This window comes from Rhea pennata, chromosome 22, assembly GCF_028389875.1.
Source record: "Rhea pennata isolate bPtePen1 chromosome 22, bPtePen1.pri, whole genome shotgun sequence".
In the NCBI taxonomy this organism is placed as follows: domain Eukaryota; kingdom Metazoa; phylum Chordata; class Aves; order Rheiformes; family Rheidae; genus Rhea; species Rhea pennata.
In genome coordinates this window covers 4697131-4714743 of record NC_084684.1, presented here as the reverse complement: position 1 = coordinate 4714743, position 17613 = coordinate 4697131, and the positions used below count along the sequence as shown (strand labels likewise).

The 17613-nt window shown below is 38.0% G+C and overlaps 1 protein-coding gene across 7 annotated transcripts in view; it reads right to left on the bottom strand.

The window, feature by feature from the left end:
* Positions 1-17613, bottom strand: part of RERE (arginine-glutamic acid dipeptide repeats) — a 248613-nt gene that overhangs the window by 104325 nt on the left and 126675 nt on the right. For 6 of the 7 annotated variants that reach the window (XM_062593138.1, XM_062593141.1, XM_062593142.1 and 3 more), the window contains exons 4-6: positions 16718-16823; positions 14745-14841; positions 10972-11076 (exon numbers count right to left, since the gene is read on the bottom strand). In XM_062593138.1, coding sequence (XP_062449122.1) covers positions 10972-11076; positions 14745-14841; positions 16718-16823 — 308 coding nt within the window. Of the gene's footprint in view, positions 1-4761; positions 4836-10971; positions 11077-14744; positions 14842-16717; positions 16824-17613 lie in introns of those variants that run through there. The other variant, XM_062593144.1, reaches the window with a different exon arrangement.

Sequence of the window (17613 nt, the reverse complement as noted above, 5' to 3'; positions counted from 1 at the left end):
AACAGCTGCGAGAGCTGGGCTGGTTCAGCCTGGGGAAGAGAAGACTGAGGGGGGATCTGATCGATGTGTACAAGTACCTGAAGGGAGGGTGTCAAGGGGACGGGGACAAACTCTTTTCAGTTGTCCCGTATGACAGGGCAAGAGGCAAAGGGCAGAAACTGAAGGTCAGGAAGTTCTGCCTGAACATGAGGGGGAATTTCTTGCCTGTGAGAGTGATGGAGCACTGGACCAGGTTGCCCAGAGGGGCTGTGGAGTCTCCTGCTCTGGAGATCTTCAAGGCCTGCCTGGATGCAACCCTGCCTAACATGCTGTAGGTGACCCTGCTGAGCAGGGAGGTTGGACTAGATGATCTCCAGAGGTCCCTTCCAACCTTACCAATTCTATGATTCTGTAAAGTTCTAAAAACCCTACATATACAGGACAGTGTTTTGTGCTACCTATCCAACCAATCCTTTTGCATAATTATTTCTGATTCTGTATATTGAGGTAATTTGCAATTAAACTGGATGGATGTTTCAACAGAAAAGGGGTTTTAGAGAGGCTTAATCCCCCAGCTACTACTTGACTCTCATTTTTTCTGGTCCTCTCCAGAGCTCTCTGTAAAGGGCTTTGGAAACCCGCTCTCCAGAAAACACACTCTATTGCAACACATGCATATAACTAAGGCAAACCTGACAGTGTAAAGGAAGTTTCAGCACGTAAATCAGTAGCACTATCAGTGCTACTGAAGTGCAACCTGAAGAGGTAGGTAGGAAGGAGAATCTCAAGGAAAAGGTTTTTTTAAATATTCCTTTATGCAAATGCTCCAATATCAAGATGAAGAAAAAAAAAAGTTCTTTAGAAGCAGTTTTAAAATCATCTGGAAAGGATCAGTCTGCTCTATCTCTAGAGAAGCAAAATTAGAAGAAAATTACTCCATTCCCACTTCAGCTAGTTAAAAAATAGCTTATCAGGGTCTCACAGTATGACTGGCATCATATTCAAGAGATCAGTTCAGCTGGACATTATTTATTTTGCACACTCACAAAGCAAAACTGAGAACTTCCCTTGCCACACTCCTCCTCTACACACAGTACACAATCTGTCTGTAAATCTTTAACTACAAAGAAATAGAACTTTAGAAGTATTTACTGCTCCACAGTCCTAAAGACAACATAATATTTCATCACTATGATGCAAAATGGACTGCTCACAAACAGTAAAACTTTATCATGCCAGTCCTATTCATATCCATCTCACAGCATTTGCTTACAGTCACTGTTGAAAGTGTTTATCGAGTCAAATGGATCCTGAGGCAGACTCAACAGTATTTTCGTGCCTGTTATGTTTTCATACTATGCAGTTCTAAAAGAAAAGGGACAGTCAGATTCAGGCCATTCAACCTCTAACCCCAAAGAGTCTGCAGGAGTGTTAGTTGCCTAAGAGTAATAGCAGCAGCAATCCTTGCTTAAAAACAGTGAATTACAGTAATATTATCTTATTTTCCATCACATCAGGAGGATATCTTATCTCACCTTAGACTAAACAATGGCTTGGTAACTTGTTCCAACACTTATTTCTTACCACCAAAAATTTTACTCCAAGTTACCCAATCCCATGTGGCCAGTTTCCATTTGAATTGGAGGGAGGGATTAAAAAAAATCACTTTTCTAATAGAAAATAATTTGTTGTTAAGAAAGTAAAATCAGAAGCTGGCCATTAAACAGGATAACAGTTTTGTTTATAACCTGTTGCAGTGCAGTGCATTACAGTTAAAAAATGCATAAGCAATTTTGTGCTCTGAGTGGATAATCAAACCTATGTTTCTTTAACAAGAAAGTTCAGGGCAAACAAACTTATATGGGGACATTTTAGTGATTACTTAACCTAAAGCAAGAACGGAAAACATGTACCAACATTTGTAACTTCAGTACAAGCTCAAACCTGCTGACTGATTGCAGAGGTAGACTTTTAAGGAAGTAGATAACTCAGTACTCTAGACATCCATATTGCTATTTGAAGGAGGAAGTAGTTGCAGAAGTTTGAGTCAAACAGGAAAAGCTTTTCCAAGATAATACTATTTACTGACTTAATTTTGCATCAGGTTTATATCTCAAAAATAAGATTTTATAATCCTAAAAATATTATTTTCTGCTAAAAAGGTAGAAAGGAATTGATTATGGTAGGGTTGTTCTGAGATACAAGTTATTGCAAAGAAACAAACACTGTCTCCACATTAGAATTTTGGTTGCAGATTCTACTGATCATCTTTAACATTTGTTTTCTAGTTTCGTTTATCTTGAAGTAAGGAATATATGTACCAATGCTCTGATCTTAAGTTCAAACAGTTAATTATACTAAATGATCTCTGAAGTTCAGTAACTGGACTACCTGTGATTTTAGCAGTACCAGAATGTCACTGTTTTACAAGCAACATATATTAGGGATAGAGAATTTTTCCAGCATACTCAATACCTTGCGAGCGCCACAAGTAACTTAAGGTAGACGCAGCTCTCAAACTCCCACCTCCAACTATGCTACTACCAAAGTGTAAGAGCACCCGCACCCAAGCAAAGCTTTCATTTTCAGCTGGCACACTTACTGCCCAGAGCTGGCAATACAGGTTACGGACATCTGTTTTGAAGTACAACAGAGTGAAAGGAGAAACTGAGATCTCAAACAATGACAATCTACAGTGTCACACATAGGACCATAGGGGAGTACTTAATATTTTCTCATTATTTGGCCGGGGGTTGGGGGGGGGGGGGGAAGAACTGTAAGCTCCTTGGGGCAGGAACAATCTGATCATACACTGCCCCAGCACTGATACCAGAGGCATCCTCCAAAGGGGAGTTCTGGGAGCTAAGAACCACATCACATTCACAAATTCTCATGTGCCATTGACTCAGCAAAGAATGCCTTATTTGCCATATTGCTCTAACAGTATTTTTGTTTTGTCAAACACAATACTTTTGTTTGACAGACAATTTTTGGTTTGTTACGACTTAGATGTTTCTATTCCCCACCCTTGTGCTATTTTACGTTAATGTGATACTCAAAAAAATAAGCATGACTGTATTTTCATTTCAAGTAAAAAAGTAGTATTTTTCTTCAATTCTTTTTTAAATGTGTGCATACATTATCACCGAAGAACAGCACCAAGCATACTGCTTTGGACCTTCCCCTTCCCAAATGCATCTTCTTATGAGTAAAGTTATAAAACAAATGGCAAGGGCACAAAGTACCATACCCCTGTATTCTTGCAGTGCTGTGCCATATTCTTGTATTCAAGTAGCTCCTTTATTAGCAATAGGAATGTTTCTAAAGCCTGGGCCTACAGCGACATCGCATTCAAGTATGGAGTGATACAGCCAGATTGAAGTTTAACAGAACTACGCTCTATAATCATTAGCATTATTTTGCTTCAGCCATAAACTCTCTCAATTCTTACGTTCTATAGCTATTATAGGATGTGAGAAAAGGGAACAATATTTCAGATGTCCTACAGACACAGACATGGTACTAATATGGGCAAAAAATAAGTGGTCTTATCCATAATTTCATTCCTCAGCCTCTTGGAAGAGTGGAAGAAAGGTAGTCCCAGTGCTGCACACTGCAAAAGTGAATGAATGCCCATAGTGAGCAAGACTAAAAGTCAACCATCAGCTATGAAGTTCCAGGTGTCACTATAAGCACCAGAAACCACCCTGTTGCCTTCAAATTCAATCCACTTAGGTAACTGGCAGACAAATTATCCTGCTGAAACGTTCCCCTGCAGCAGAAAACTCTGGGATGCTGAGATCAGGTCTGCAAACCGTTGGGACAGGCAGAGGTCCGTGTCCGAAAGCACCCACATTTCCCTCAGTTCTCCGCAAGTTCCAACATTGCCGTGAACAAGAATCTACTACAAAATCAAGTTTATGGCCACTCATTTAAAACTCCAAAGTCCTCCCAGATTTATACTTAACAGTGACAAATCACCTGTTCCCATACGGATCTCAAAATCTGTTCCTACACAGATCTCAAAATCTGTAACAATCACAGCATCATTATACAAAACTGTAGAGCCCGAGTCCTCTATTTTATTCAGATACCCAGTCTAAAAAAGCTTAAGTATTTTGCTAGCTCAGTAAAACAGACACAAGTACAGCTTACACAGCTGTCAGGTAACAAGCTTCTCAATGCATAAGGCAACACTACTACATTTTAGATGCATGTGTTTCTTGCACATGATGGTGACAAGCAAGCAGAACTGTGCTCACTGCATTTCTTATAAATACTTGAAGAAATATCAGAACTATCATTGCTCTCACAAATAGGCCCTCAATCAAAAGGAGGACCACCCACCCTCAGAGCAACCAATGGCTGCTGATCTACGACCTTCCTGAAACATTATCTAAACAGTCTGTTGCAGGCCCAAACATTTCTAGCCACTTAGGTAACACTGCGTCTTGCAGACTGCCTCTGCAGCTCCCTACAGACCTGCCGTAAGGTTGGCATGCAGACAGCACAACTGAAATTAAAACTGCACCACGAGGGGGAAATAAAATAAAAAATAAACCCACACAGCTTCCGCGTTTTGCTACATGCACCCCTGAGCCAGCAGATCCCCTGCTCAGTGCCCTCATGCACCACACGAACAGCTGCGCAGCAAAGCTGATGTGATTACAAGGTTCTGAGGAACATGCAATAATAATGAAATGATTTCATAAACATTTCAGAAGTCACAAACAACAGCAAAAATCATCATTGTTTCGGGGAGGCCAGAGTGATGTAGCCTACCTGCAGGGGCTGAATGGATCATCCATGACTATGACAGGCTCTTGTGGGTTTAGATGTATTCCTGAACCCTCTGTTTAACAGCTAAAACTCTGCCTTTTCCACTCTACCAACTCAAAATGGAGGCACATGCAGTCTGAGAGACCTCGGAGAGCTTTCACTGAGCTTGTGCTATGACCTAAGCCTGCACGCAGAACGCAGAAACTTCGCCCTCGGACTGACAGGACTGAGCATGTGCTGTGACCCTCCCTCATCCACACACTGTCTTACAGCGCAATCAATCTCAACCCTGCTGTTTCCGTAAATAAAGCACACTGAACAGACTCTGCAGCTCCTGCATACCAAGCTAGTGTGCAGGGAAGTGGGGCCTTCGCTAGGGGATCTGATACAGCCAACGCCTGGGAGCAGAGCAACGCAAAGTCCAGGGATTTGTGCTCCAGCATTTCTTTTGTATCTCCTCCAAGCAAAACACCCCCACGGCAACAACAGCAGCTTTTTTTCCCTGCCTCAGTTGTGTTTATTAAAAAAAAAAAAAAAAGAAAGAAAGAAAAAACTTGCTTAATGACAACTTACAAGCTTTCACAGATCTAAACAGGAGCTTCACATTTTAATAAACAATCTACTTGTCAGGAAATAAAGCAGCAAACAGATTCTTGAAATATTTTAATCCATCCCTATTTCAATACATAGGAATGTTTAAAGGACAAGATCAGTTCTCAGCAACCTCGCCACGGCCGTTTACAAGCACCAGAGACCACGGGGTAAATCCCAGCTGATCCAAACTTGACTCTCTGCTCTAACCTCCTTCATCATAGTTGATGATCTGCTGTTTTTATTATCAATTTAATCTACAAGAAAATTCTTAGCTGCCTACATATACGAGGCAGCCTTTCCTCCTACAGCAGGAAATGCTTTCCTTAGAAAGCCTGCCTCCACTTCAGAGCAGTTGAGGTGCTTGAATTTACCGCTGAAGTCAGAGAAGGATTAAATATTTTCCAAATTTCGCAGCTGAAAAGATAAACGCAGACTAAGCAACACCGCCACAGCACAAGGCCCGTCGCAGACCGCGGACCGAGCCCCGCGCTCGAACACAGCTCCCGGCGCCCTGCAGCGCAGGCGTTTCGTGCCGAGCCCCCGGAACGGCAGCACCTCCGCAGCCGTCACACGCACAGCTCACGCAGTCGCGCAAACGGGGGGAGCGGAAAAACGCAGGTGAGCAAAGATGCTTAAATTTAACACGTGCGTGGAGCCAAGGAGCAGCTTTATTAAGGTTTTACATAATACTAATACTTTCCACCACGCAACACACCGTTAGCCTGCACTAGAAAGACATGGGACCGAGTTGATCCTGCAAGACGATGAATTTCAGAGTTAAAACGCTGCGCTCAATACCACATCTACTCCTGCGCTTCTCTGCTGCCATTAATAGGAACTTTACCACATCTTTAGTTCATTCAGGATTATTTCCTGAATAAGTTTATAAAAATTTTAACTGAAGAGTTCATGTAAGTTGCATTTATTATACAATGTTATGACATTTCTTCCAAGAGTATCATGTGCACTGATAGCTTTCAAAATTGGAAAAAAAGGTGTGCATGGAGGTGATTTTTCTACACAAGACATCTAAACCTTCTTCAATTGTATTAGCTCAAAGAAACAATGAAAGTGTGTTTAAATCCCAAATACTTTTATCTCTCACAGAACAGCCCTGTAAGAAAAATGTTATCATATGTGGATACACCTTCATATACATTCATTTACCATCAATCTTCAAGCTTCCTCATGGTCCAACCCATCCTCATACCCGACCCTTTTGGGAACTTTCACCAAAGTCTGGTTCTTTCACTGGCCGGGAGTAATAATTCAAAAACAGCTGCCCAGGTTCTGCTGAAAATATCTACTGCTACTAAAACTCATTTATCTGAAGGAGCCATTCCCTAATACACAGGAAGGAGGCACTTGGTTCACACTTGGGGTCTGTCAAAAAAAGAAAAAAACATGATAGAAGTTCCTGTATGTTTTTTTTTTAAAAGCACAGCTACGTGTTTATTTAAAAGTTCCAGGAACACAATGAAGTTTGATAAACTGCTTTAAAGAAAAGGAAAAAAACATCACTTAACACTTCTGTTATAAAAAAAAAAAAAAAAATGAACTCAAATGCGAGAGGAAGGCAACAGATTCAGAACAAGACTGATCCAATTCTCCCAGATGACACTAGTAAAGGATAACTACTCCAAACATGCTGCACTGCCTTTGCCAGCTGACTGCTTTCAAGTAAATACATTTACAAGCACAAAATTATCTTATCTTCATTTCATCTGAACTCACTTCAAAATTAATTTCAAGCTGAAATGCTTGCATCAACCCCACCACACATGCACTTTTTTTTTTTTTTTTTTTGGGGGGGGGGGGGGGGTAATTTCTGAAAAGTTACATCCAGGCTGGTAAGCCCATCAGTAAAGTAGAAGTTTCAGCTTCTGAAATGGTAAGGAAATCCCATAAATTAAAAATAGAAAATGAAAACAGAAATAAAAAAGAACACCCTTCCACCCTCTCAACCCTTTAGCAGTTGGTCACCAACATGAATGTGAAAAAGATTCTCAGCTTTTATGCTACCCTCTATTTCAGAGATAAGCTGAGAAATGGACAGGGGAAAGTAACACAATCCAAACAGCTTAATTAAGTGTGGATTGCCAGTAAGCAGAATCCAGGGAAGTTATACATCCATTTCTCTAAATCCAGTTTGGTGTGGATTCTTTTTTTTTTCTTCCCCTCATCTATTTTAAGCAATCTGCTAACACTGCAAGGCACTGCAGCACCTTGGCAAAACCTACTGACATGAAATGAGGGTGCTCAGCAATTTCCGTAATTATTTCCCAACACATTCCACTTGTGCACATACAGTCATACTACACAAAATGGCAAGATGAGTATTTTTTCAAAGTGAATATAGCTGCCAAACAATATTTAAAACATAAATTTCAGTTATGAAATGTAATTATTACAGTACTAGGAAACCACTCTGTCTTTGCTAAAGCGTGGCTTCTCATCCTGCCATTTGTGGAACCCAAAGGTTTTAATGGGATTCCATTGTCAGAGCAGTCCTTTCTCTGAAGACAGACACAAAATTCTCCCTTAACAGAGACCTGGGAATCCACTGGGCATGAAAGGGGATAAAATAAATAAATACACACACACATATATATATATTTAATGCATAGGTTCTCTCACTCAAGTCCCTTTGTCGTATCTCTCTCACTTTGCAAAAACGTTATGTGATTATTTTGAAGTACTCTGCATGGAATGAATGTTCTTTCTCAGATGGCTATACTTTTAGTGGATATATTCCACATTATTGGGAGAAAGGAAAATACTTCAACTCTATTTACTAGCTTAATTAACACTCAATTCAAGGTGATAAAACCTCAGTAGCTAGCTTTAAGATTAAGCTCCTATTCCGCCATCAGAATTTTCTCACTGATGGGCAAATTACTGAAGTACCTCATGCAAACACTTACCAAAATTTGTAGAACAAACCTAACTTGATACGCACTGTAAAGCCCACAAGTTCTACCACTTTGAGACCTCAGAACGATCAGCAGGACCATGGTAGGTATTTCTGTGGTCAAATCTATAGTCAAGCAAGCTTTCACACAGAAAATAAAGGACAAAATATGCCTTCCTTCAGCTCTATGTACTCCAAGAACAAAAGGGCTTCTGTCATCACGCATCTACCACCCCAGGTTTCTGGGTCTTTTGGGAGGTTTAGGTTTCTTTATTTTGTTGTTTTTTAAATAGAAGACATGAAAACATAAAAAGACAGAATCCCAACACAGTGAGCTGCATTTAAGAATCCTATCAAAGAGACTTTTCTTCAACAGTGGAGCAAGCTAAGACAAATTACATACATGATACAACTATCAATTCAGTATGGGTATCTTTTACTGAACACAAATCAGGACCATCAGCAAAAATGTATCTTTCTGGATGCAATCCACAGCTCAAGAGTGTTTGGTCTAAGAACGTATCCTATCACACATTACACATGGTAGCATTTAGAACCTCATCTCCAACCTACTATTACTTCAAGCCACTACTAACATTTTCTACCCTTTCTGTATGAAACAAAACACTACATTAGAAAAATGTATCAAGTTTAAGACTAAAATTTGTTTTTCCTGACAAATCGCTAACAGTTCATCTTGGAATATGTTTTACAATACTTTTAAAACAAGCCAAATAGATCTGGAATTCAGCAGTCAGTGTGCATTGCGATGCAGTACCAAATATACAAAACAAAATCAGCCAAACAATCTAAACTCAGCTCCTTTTTCAAACCCTCCTCACTGTTCAAGACAAAAAGCACAGACCAAAGAGCTAGCATTTAAAAACTATGAAGAAAAACACACATTTTGAGAGCTAGCTGTTTTGAGAAATTAGCTGACCACTAAAGTGCTTCGCTTTCTCATTTCATTGATCTTTTCAGGCTCAGTGATTTTCTAATAGCCAGAAGAATTAACGGCTACTACTTCTATGCAGAAAGTGGGTTTAAAACTGCACTGATAACTTTGACCCACACAAATGGAATTTCACAAGAGAAGTCATCCATTAAACACAGAACTTGAACACTAATACAAATAGTTCATTTAACACTCACTCCCTCAAAATTAAAGCACACTAAATAAAAGCGACAAAATTAAATAAGGGGTCCATGTATGACGTTGAATGCCAGCAAGGTGTATCATGACAAACTTAATACATGCCTCACCTTTTCAGACTGCTTCAGTAAGACACAAGTATTACACAAATGTTTTAATATAGGTTTCAAAAATATTATCAGATTTCATGCCTTTTTCCCCACAGCTCAGCACTGTACACCTCATAGGGACCTACACTGACAACACTTGCTATGAATGTAGAAGTGTTGGACTGAACTGTTTAAAATGACCTCTGCTTAAGTCTGATATCCTGTCTCAGACATATGGCAGTTCAAGACACTTCAGAGTAAGGTACAAGAAACCCCATAAATAGGCAATTACATAGTAATCTGTCCACACAGGGAGTTTCTTCCTAACTGCAAGCGGTTATTGGTTGGCTATGCCCTGAAGCATGAACATTTGCACCTGTTTTAAAACCTGCTTATCTACAGTGTAACAATTGATATATTTCTTATATGCTTGTCTAATCCCCACTTAAAATCGTGCTCTTTCTCAATAGTATCTTTAGAAACCAAGTTTCACAAGCCAATTATGTTTTCTGTATTAAAACAATACAACTTTCGTAGGACACAGTCCTTGCTGAGTTTTGAGTTATTAATCTTTTACTATTTACTAGGGGTCACAGAAATAGGCCCCTAGATAGCAAACTCTTCAAAAGCCTTAGCAAGAAACACAGTTAGAATTTGCAAAGCATTCTTTGTGTTCACAAAACTGTCCAAATGACAAAATAAAGTTAGTGGTTGGATTTCTAAAATAATGAAGGTACAGTCCATGAACAGCTTTGCTTTGCGAACACAGCTGATAAAAAGTGGTTGGACAACCTTCCATCAAATTCAAAGAACTCTATGAAATGAAAGAGCATGTTGAACATACCTTCTTCAAATATGCATTCATTTCAAAGTTCTTTCTGTGCATCTACTTTGCTCTAGCCAATGAAGCATAAAGTAGGAACTGTTGATAGAAGAGCCCGTACAGGCATTTACACATGAAAGCATGAACTTACATAGTTCTAAGAAATTATACAGAAAGTCTGTGTCAACAAAATCTCCACAATGCTTACTAGATGATACGTATGATGTGTGCAAGAAGTATTTTAAGGAGTATGCATTTAAGCATTGAAGCAGATAAGAATTCCTGCTAATGTTTGCAACCTTAAAAAAGTAGAAAAAATAAAAAGCAAGGAAAAAAACAAGAAAACCCCCAAACAAACAAAAATCAAATAACCCACAGTTCTGAAAATCTGCTTTAAAATAGTACATTATTTACGCAGAAATGCAACTGAATGTCATCACTCACTACAGAAGTTTGTCATCTACTGTTAGTTCTTTTTATGCGTACTCAGCCAGAACAGGTAAGCTTCTCCCTCGCATTCCCTCCCACCCCCTTTTCTATCAGCATCATACTTGTTTTTAACTTCTCTTGCCTTTGACAGTTTTCCTGTTTCTACAGACTCAGATCTGTGGTAAAGCTTGTATTTAAAAATCCCTTCACTTACCTTGTCTCTGGATTATAGCCCAGTATGTAGAAAAATGAATCCACTCGGGCTTTAAACTCTCTAGCAGCAAATATGTCAGAGAAATGGGAGATATTACACTTCCCTCTGAAAGAAAGAGGGAAAATGGTATTAGAATTCTATCTTGGATAACAGCTATTTTTTAATTAAATGCCATTGTATTTTGGGTAAAAGCCACGTGGCACCTTTGTGCTCTTACAAGTGTCTAAAATTTCACAAACACAAGCATTTTACACAGACATCCACATACATTCTTCCTGTAGGGGCAATGGAAGAATATGCAGTTAAAGTGAAGGTCTCAGATGGTATTCTACAAATATCTATTGATTTGTATTCAGTCAGTATACATTCCTGAGGAGCTCCAAATTAAGCACATATGCTAACAAAGAATCCTTAAAATATCTTATTTTCAAAGTTCTTATAATCCTTTCACAGCTAAGTCTTTAAGGAAGCTTTGAAAATCCTACTGTTCTAATTACTTAGAAAGTCAACTTTTTATTTAGAAAGGTAAGGAAAATACCATTCTTAACCAGCAACCTCATGAGGTTAGCATATTTGGCACTTCAGACAAGTTTTCCTAACAACTCAAAGATTGTTTTGACACTTTCACACCAAAAACTTTATGCTCTGTGTATATTTTTAGGAAGACTGCAATCCTAACAATGCAAACTCCAAGCATGGAACAGCAAACAAAGGTTTCTTCTCTCTCTTCTGTGTTTTAAATGCATACAACATTCCAATAGAAAGAAAACAGGGGATTTATCAGTTTATTCTACTATACATTGTTATTCTTTTTTAATATAGTTTATCAAGTCATTACCTTTAAAGATGAGAATGAAAATTAACTACAGGAAGTCGTATCTGATTTTTTCAGCAGTTTGTTGAACTGTTAGGGTGCAACAGCTGCTCATAAGCATTCTGAAATTCAATGCATAACAGTTCACAGTAGCCAAACAGATCAGAAGACAGTAGAGACAAATGGCCAGACAGTCAAAGAGTTAGGGCTTTTTATGTAAAGCTGATGCAAGTAGAAAGAACATAAGATTGTTCTTTTTCAGTATGTCAGGCTTCCTGTTAGTAATACAGATAGCACCTTTTTTCAACTGTATTTAGTCAATAGTATTTACTATTATAAACTAGCTGCTCTTGGGCATATTTAATATTGAAAAAAAGTTTGCCATTCTTGGATAAAATTGAATGAAAGCTGCTATTTCCATCAGCCCACCGTAAAGAAGAATATTTTACCTGGCTGGGTTTGCCTGCTCTTCTCAGAGCTTAGAACCATGGCATACTGGAGAAACAAAAGTAGAACATGGACCAAGCTGCTAGGCCTGCTTCCCCTCTCTGATCTTTTCTTGGTAATACACTTGAAACGGCTCATCGTTCAACTAAGAATGATTTTTGCCTCGTAACTTTAATCTCTTACACACAACATCCACTATGATAAGTGAGGAAAAAACACTAGAAGGACTAGTAAGGTGAGCAAAGTTGCTGACTGGTCTCACAGGAAAATCAATATGGCTATCTTGTGAGCTGAGGCTGCATAAACATCCCCATGGCTGTCTACTTCTCAGTCAATTGCCTTTCTGGCAAAAGGCAAAGCAACACTGGATTTTGTGCAGGTCATGCTGGATTGTAATTAAATATTAACAAGGTCCATAATTGAGATCACACATAGAAATACTTACTTATAAGCTTATTCACTAACATTCATTTTATCCTTGTTGCATGAGCATCATTTCATCATTAAAAAAGAAAAAAGAAGAAAGAAGCACTTGTTCTGATATTTCATGTAAAATTCTCCTTTTAGAATAATTCTAAAGGGAAAAAAGATTTCGCTGCTTTTCAGTAATTCACCTGACAGATGTTAATAACTGTTGTCCAGATTAGCTTGTATTATCTAGATTGACAAAAACAATACATTTTGTTCATAGCATTTCAGACAAGTAGTACTTGATATTACTACTAAAAAATTCTACCATATATGTAAAAAGGCCATGATTTATTACACACTTCCATAAAGATCTATGAGTAGTTTATTTAACTTTTCTCCACTGGTTACAGCAGGAGATTGGAAGTTACAATCACTGGTTTTGCTTCCTAGTTTGTCATCAGCTCACTGTATGACCAGAGCTATTTGTTAGCAAAGGGCACAGCAATAATCTGATTTAATAATAAATCAGAATTCCAAATTAACTCTCTTTTCAAATACCCCAATACATCTTGCCTACTCTGTGGTTTCAATCAAACTAAGAACACCATCCTCGTGTTTCGCACACTGAAAATTACCAGTCGGCATCAACCACAATTATTCAAAAAAGAATCAACAGAAGGAATATACTCTAATCTACACCTAGAAAAAGTATATTCTCCCAATTATCAGCATATGTAAAGACTATCTACAAGACATTATTCTATAAGAATTCTCAAAAACATGAAAAACTCACAAGGGACAGTACAATTGTACTCCAAGAAACTGAAAGTAAAGAGTGATCTGAAAAGTACCTATGGTTTTGCATTGCCAGACAAAAATGGCAGACAAAACAGACTGAGAAAGTGACTTGACTCTTTCTGGAAGGGGAGAGGAGAAAGTTATTTTTCAGTTTGCTTGGTATATGCACATGTTTGATTTTTATGTTTTCTTTAAATAAGAGAACAGCAAAGATACAAAAGAGACTAATTATAATAATCTTAGGAAAAATTCCATGCATGTGGTTCAATTCTCAGTGTTTAAGCTGACAACGAGATTTCCAAGATTGGTTCCATCAAGACAGCCAACCTCCTGTCAGCTTATCTACTTTCTAAATATATGTCAATTTAAAATCAAACTCAGAAAAGGCACGGTGGAATTTCATGAGGAGATTACAGTATGCCACCAGACTCTTCCAAGTTTAATCAAAACCCCCCTAAAGCCCTCTCATAAGTAAAACCTAGATTTCCCCCCCTTATCCTCACAATAGAACATGCAGTTAGTTTTTCTTGAAGTGGCTTCATCAAAATGATTCTTAACAAAGAAAATATCTCCAGATGGTTCTGGTGAAATGCCATCTGAGCATTATCAGGGAGATTATTCAGTTCATATTTTGACAATACCCATGCGTGATTTTGCTTGTTGAAAATCTGCTCAAAAGTAATACCTCACTCTTCCTATTTGAAAATATTTTTAAGTAATGGTGTCTCCCCTCAACTTGGTCAAAGGTTACCACTTAAGTTCAAAACTTAGTGGGTAAAGAGGGCATCAATCCCCCAGAGAAGGGCAGATAGTACAGAAAACAATACAAGGGTCTATTACCTCCTGTCTGTACAACTAGTTTATAATGCTGCTTGCAGCTGAGCTTCAACGATGATGAAAGTGTCTCTCCAAAAGACAGAAAGCAAAAATCTTTAATGCAATTTATCAAGGCAGCATACTAACAGTCACTTTGCAAAGAAACGTTTTTTGTTAATGGTGAAATCAAACCGAGAGGAGGGAAGGAGAGTATTTTTGCAGGAACCAGCAATAATCTAAATTGACAATGATGGGAAACATCATCTGAGCAACACTGATTAACTGAGATTAAAATGAGGTTTTAGAATTACATCTCCTTTTTGAACGAGAACAGATAACATAAGTTAATTACTCTATGAGATGAGGAAGAATCTGAGCAGTATGCTAATGATCCCCACACAAAAATAGAAAAAGTACCTCTCTCAATGAAGTTTTTTTTTTTCCTCATCCATCACAGAGATGCTGCATCAGGTCCTCTGCAACTTACCTGAGGGCAGCAGCATGGTAAGTATCGACATAATCTGAAATGAAGAGCTCTCGATTCTTGATAACTGGGTCTGTAATAACAAGCTCTCGTCCAGAGTCTGTCAGAAAGCAAAACACAGAAAATCCCCATCAAAACATTAGCTGCAGTCTGAAAAAAAAAAAAAAATCTATCTTTGCTATTTTGTAGATATTTTACAGATCAAAGTCTCAGAATGTTTCTTAGATACATACTTCCCAATGTTAACACTACACAAACACTAATATTGAATATTATTAAATAATGCTTTCTGCAGCACAGGATGTAACAACATCTAAGCACTTAAATATTAATGAGGTATTTACATTGCCTGTAAGGTATAACGATAACATGACCTCCATTTTACACAATACTACCAACACAAATTCTCCTCTGCTACCTCTGAAGAACTGTACTATAAAAGAAAGCTTTTATAGAGGTACAACTGATGATGCATCTTATCCACATGGATATTCTTTTAACCTCTCACTGCCATTTTTAATGCCCACTGTGCCATCGGTGGCACTCTTTACATGCTACAGTACTGCCAAGGTAAGTTTACTTCGGTGTGCACACGCGTATGTGTGTGTTTTGGGGGAGGAGGGCGGGCAGGTTAGCCTTGACTGCCAGCTTCTGCAATAAAGCCAGATATACTAATTTCTTCCAAGACTATTTCATACAGAGGTATTTTGGGGTTTTTGTTTGTTTTAAGCCTCAGCTCTCCTGACAATATTGACCACTAGAAGTTGCTTCCCATCTGAAAGGAACTGAGTAAATTAACTCATTGCTGACTTCAGGGTTCTGGGTGTGGTAGGGTTTTTTGTTTGTTTTTTGTTTATTTGTTTAAGTTTAGCATATTTAATCTCAAACTTTCAACAAAATCTTGACAGTGCTAACTGCTCACTGCTCTGATTTGGGAATAAATATTAGTATTCATATTTAAAAACAGAAAATTCTCAACTAAAAACCTGAAAGATACCATCTTCTATTGTTTCTTTAAAATCCCATTACAGAACACAAAAATACTTTCCTATGTGAACAAGAGCATCATACTAAAAAGCTGTCATGTTATCAGAAATGCTCATTTTGGCACTGTGCCCATAATCCCATTGTTAGATGTTTCCAATAAAATAGTGAGCAAAATGTTAGATTTGTGCAGTTTACGCTAGACGCACAAGCAAAATTGTTCTGTTCAAAAACAAGAAAGTATGCACAGCTTTACTACCATGCACCAAAAAGTTGCTGTGTTTGAAAAGCATCACCTTTTGTCATCACAATTCACCTCGGAGTACTTTCAGAATTCTAACAGCTGCCTCAAAGAAACTCCCAGGTAGTAAGACTAGAAGCAAATAGTACACCTCCCCTAGGGCAAGAGACAAATCATACTGGAATATTTATTAGAGTTTCTTTCCCTACTAGTTGAAAGCCAAGACCACACCAGTTCTTGCAAAGAGAAAAGGAGAAATTCAGATAAGGGTGCTTAAATTATATCGCTTACTGCAATATTAATCACAGCAAGTATTCACATGTGCAAAGTCCAGCTAAAAGACTCTTCTGTAAAAATTGAGTCCTCATGATAGTACATCAAAATCATGAAAAAATTAGGAAAGATTCACAATTCAGACAAGTTGGTCTTCAAAGTGTTAAATATTAGCACACTGTCCAAAAGGCCTACAAAGGATCCAATATTATTTTCTTTTTCCATAAGACACTGGTATAATACACCACAGTATTTAAATCAAACCTGAAATGCATCTCATTATAGCTATGATTATGGGACATACATTAGTTAAAACAAGCAAGATATAGGAAAACCCATCATTTATCTCAAAATATTGTTCACATCAACAGTCCTTGCTTGATATCACTATACAAAAGTGTTCTTGCTTTCTGGACTGCTAAAACTTCAAATTCAGAGTATAAGTAAAAAAAAGCCTTTACTATAGAGCCTAACTTACCATTCTCATTGTGTCTGTCCTGAACCAAATGCTGATAGACCGAATCTGGGACTTCCGACTGGCGATAGTACCATTTGACATTCATAAGGAGATGGTCCCGTTTACTCTGAAAAAGAAGGTCTAAAGGCATTACTAAAAAGGAAATCAGACCGCAGCTGACAGTCTTCCAGAGTACAGAATTCTTTTTCGCTGAGGCAAAACCCAAAAGGGAAGTAATATTTTTATGACAATGAAACAAGGGCAATGTGCTAACGGTAAAATGACTTTCAAACTAAACAAAGACAACAATTAACCTACTCTATTTTCATGCAATTGTATTGCTACATCTGACCAGCAAATACTAACATTCATTCACAAAAGTCTTTGTCAAGAAAATAAGGGCAAGAATCAGCAAAGGACTAGAAGCATTAGCCTCATACTACATCCTCCTAGTCATCTAATTTCTACAAGCAAAACACAATTTTTGGGCAGATACAAGAGGGAAAATAATAATAAAAACAAAAAATAAAGGTATAAATTCAGTGCAACAGTTTAATAGCTGTCAACCAACAGATCCCACGTTTTTCACTGAGGACAGATGGTTTCAGAAGTAATGCTAAAAGTTCCTTATTACACTCAAGCATATATGTCGCTTTAAAGGAGATTTTTTTTTTAGATCTGGTTATTAAACAGAGCTTCTTTAAAACCTTTAATAGTCAGTTCTTTCCACTACTCCAAAACACTTGCAGACACAGAGTAAGAAGGAAGGCTTGAAGGGAAGTTAGCATTCTTCAGGAATGAGGCAACTGCAAGCACAGCTTGGTTTTTTGCACCACAATTCTTTAGCCCCTTCTAAGATATCTTTTAAAATTAAATGTTTTAAGGGCAAAGTCATACATTATCACACCAGAAAGTTT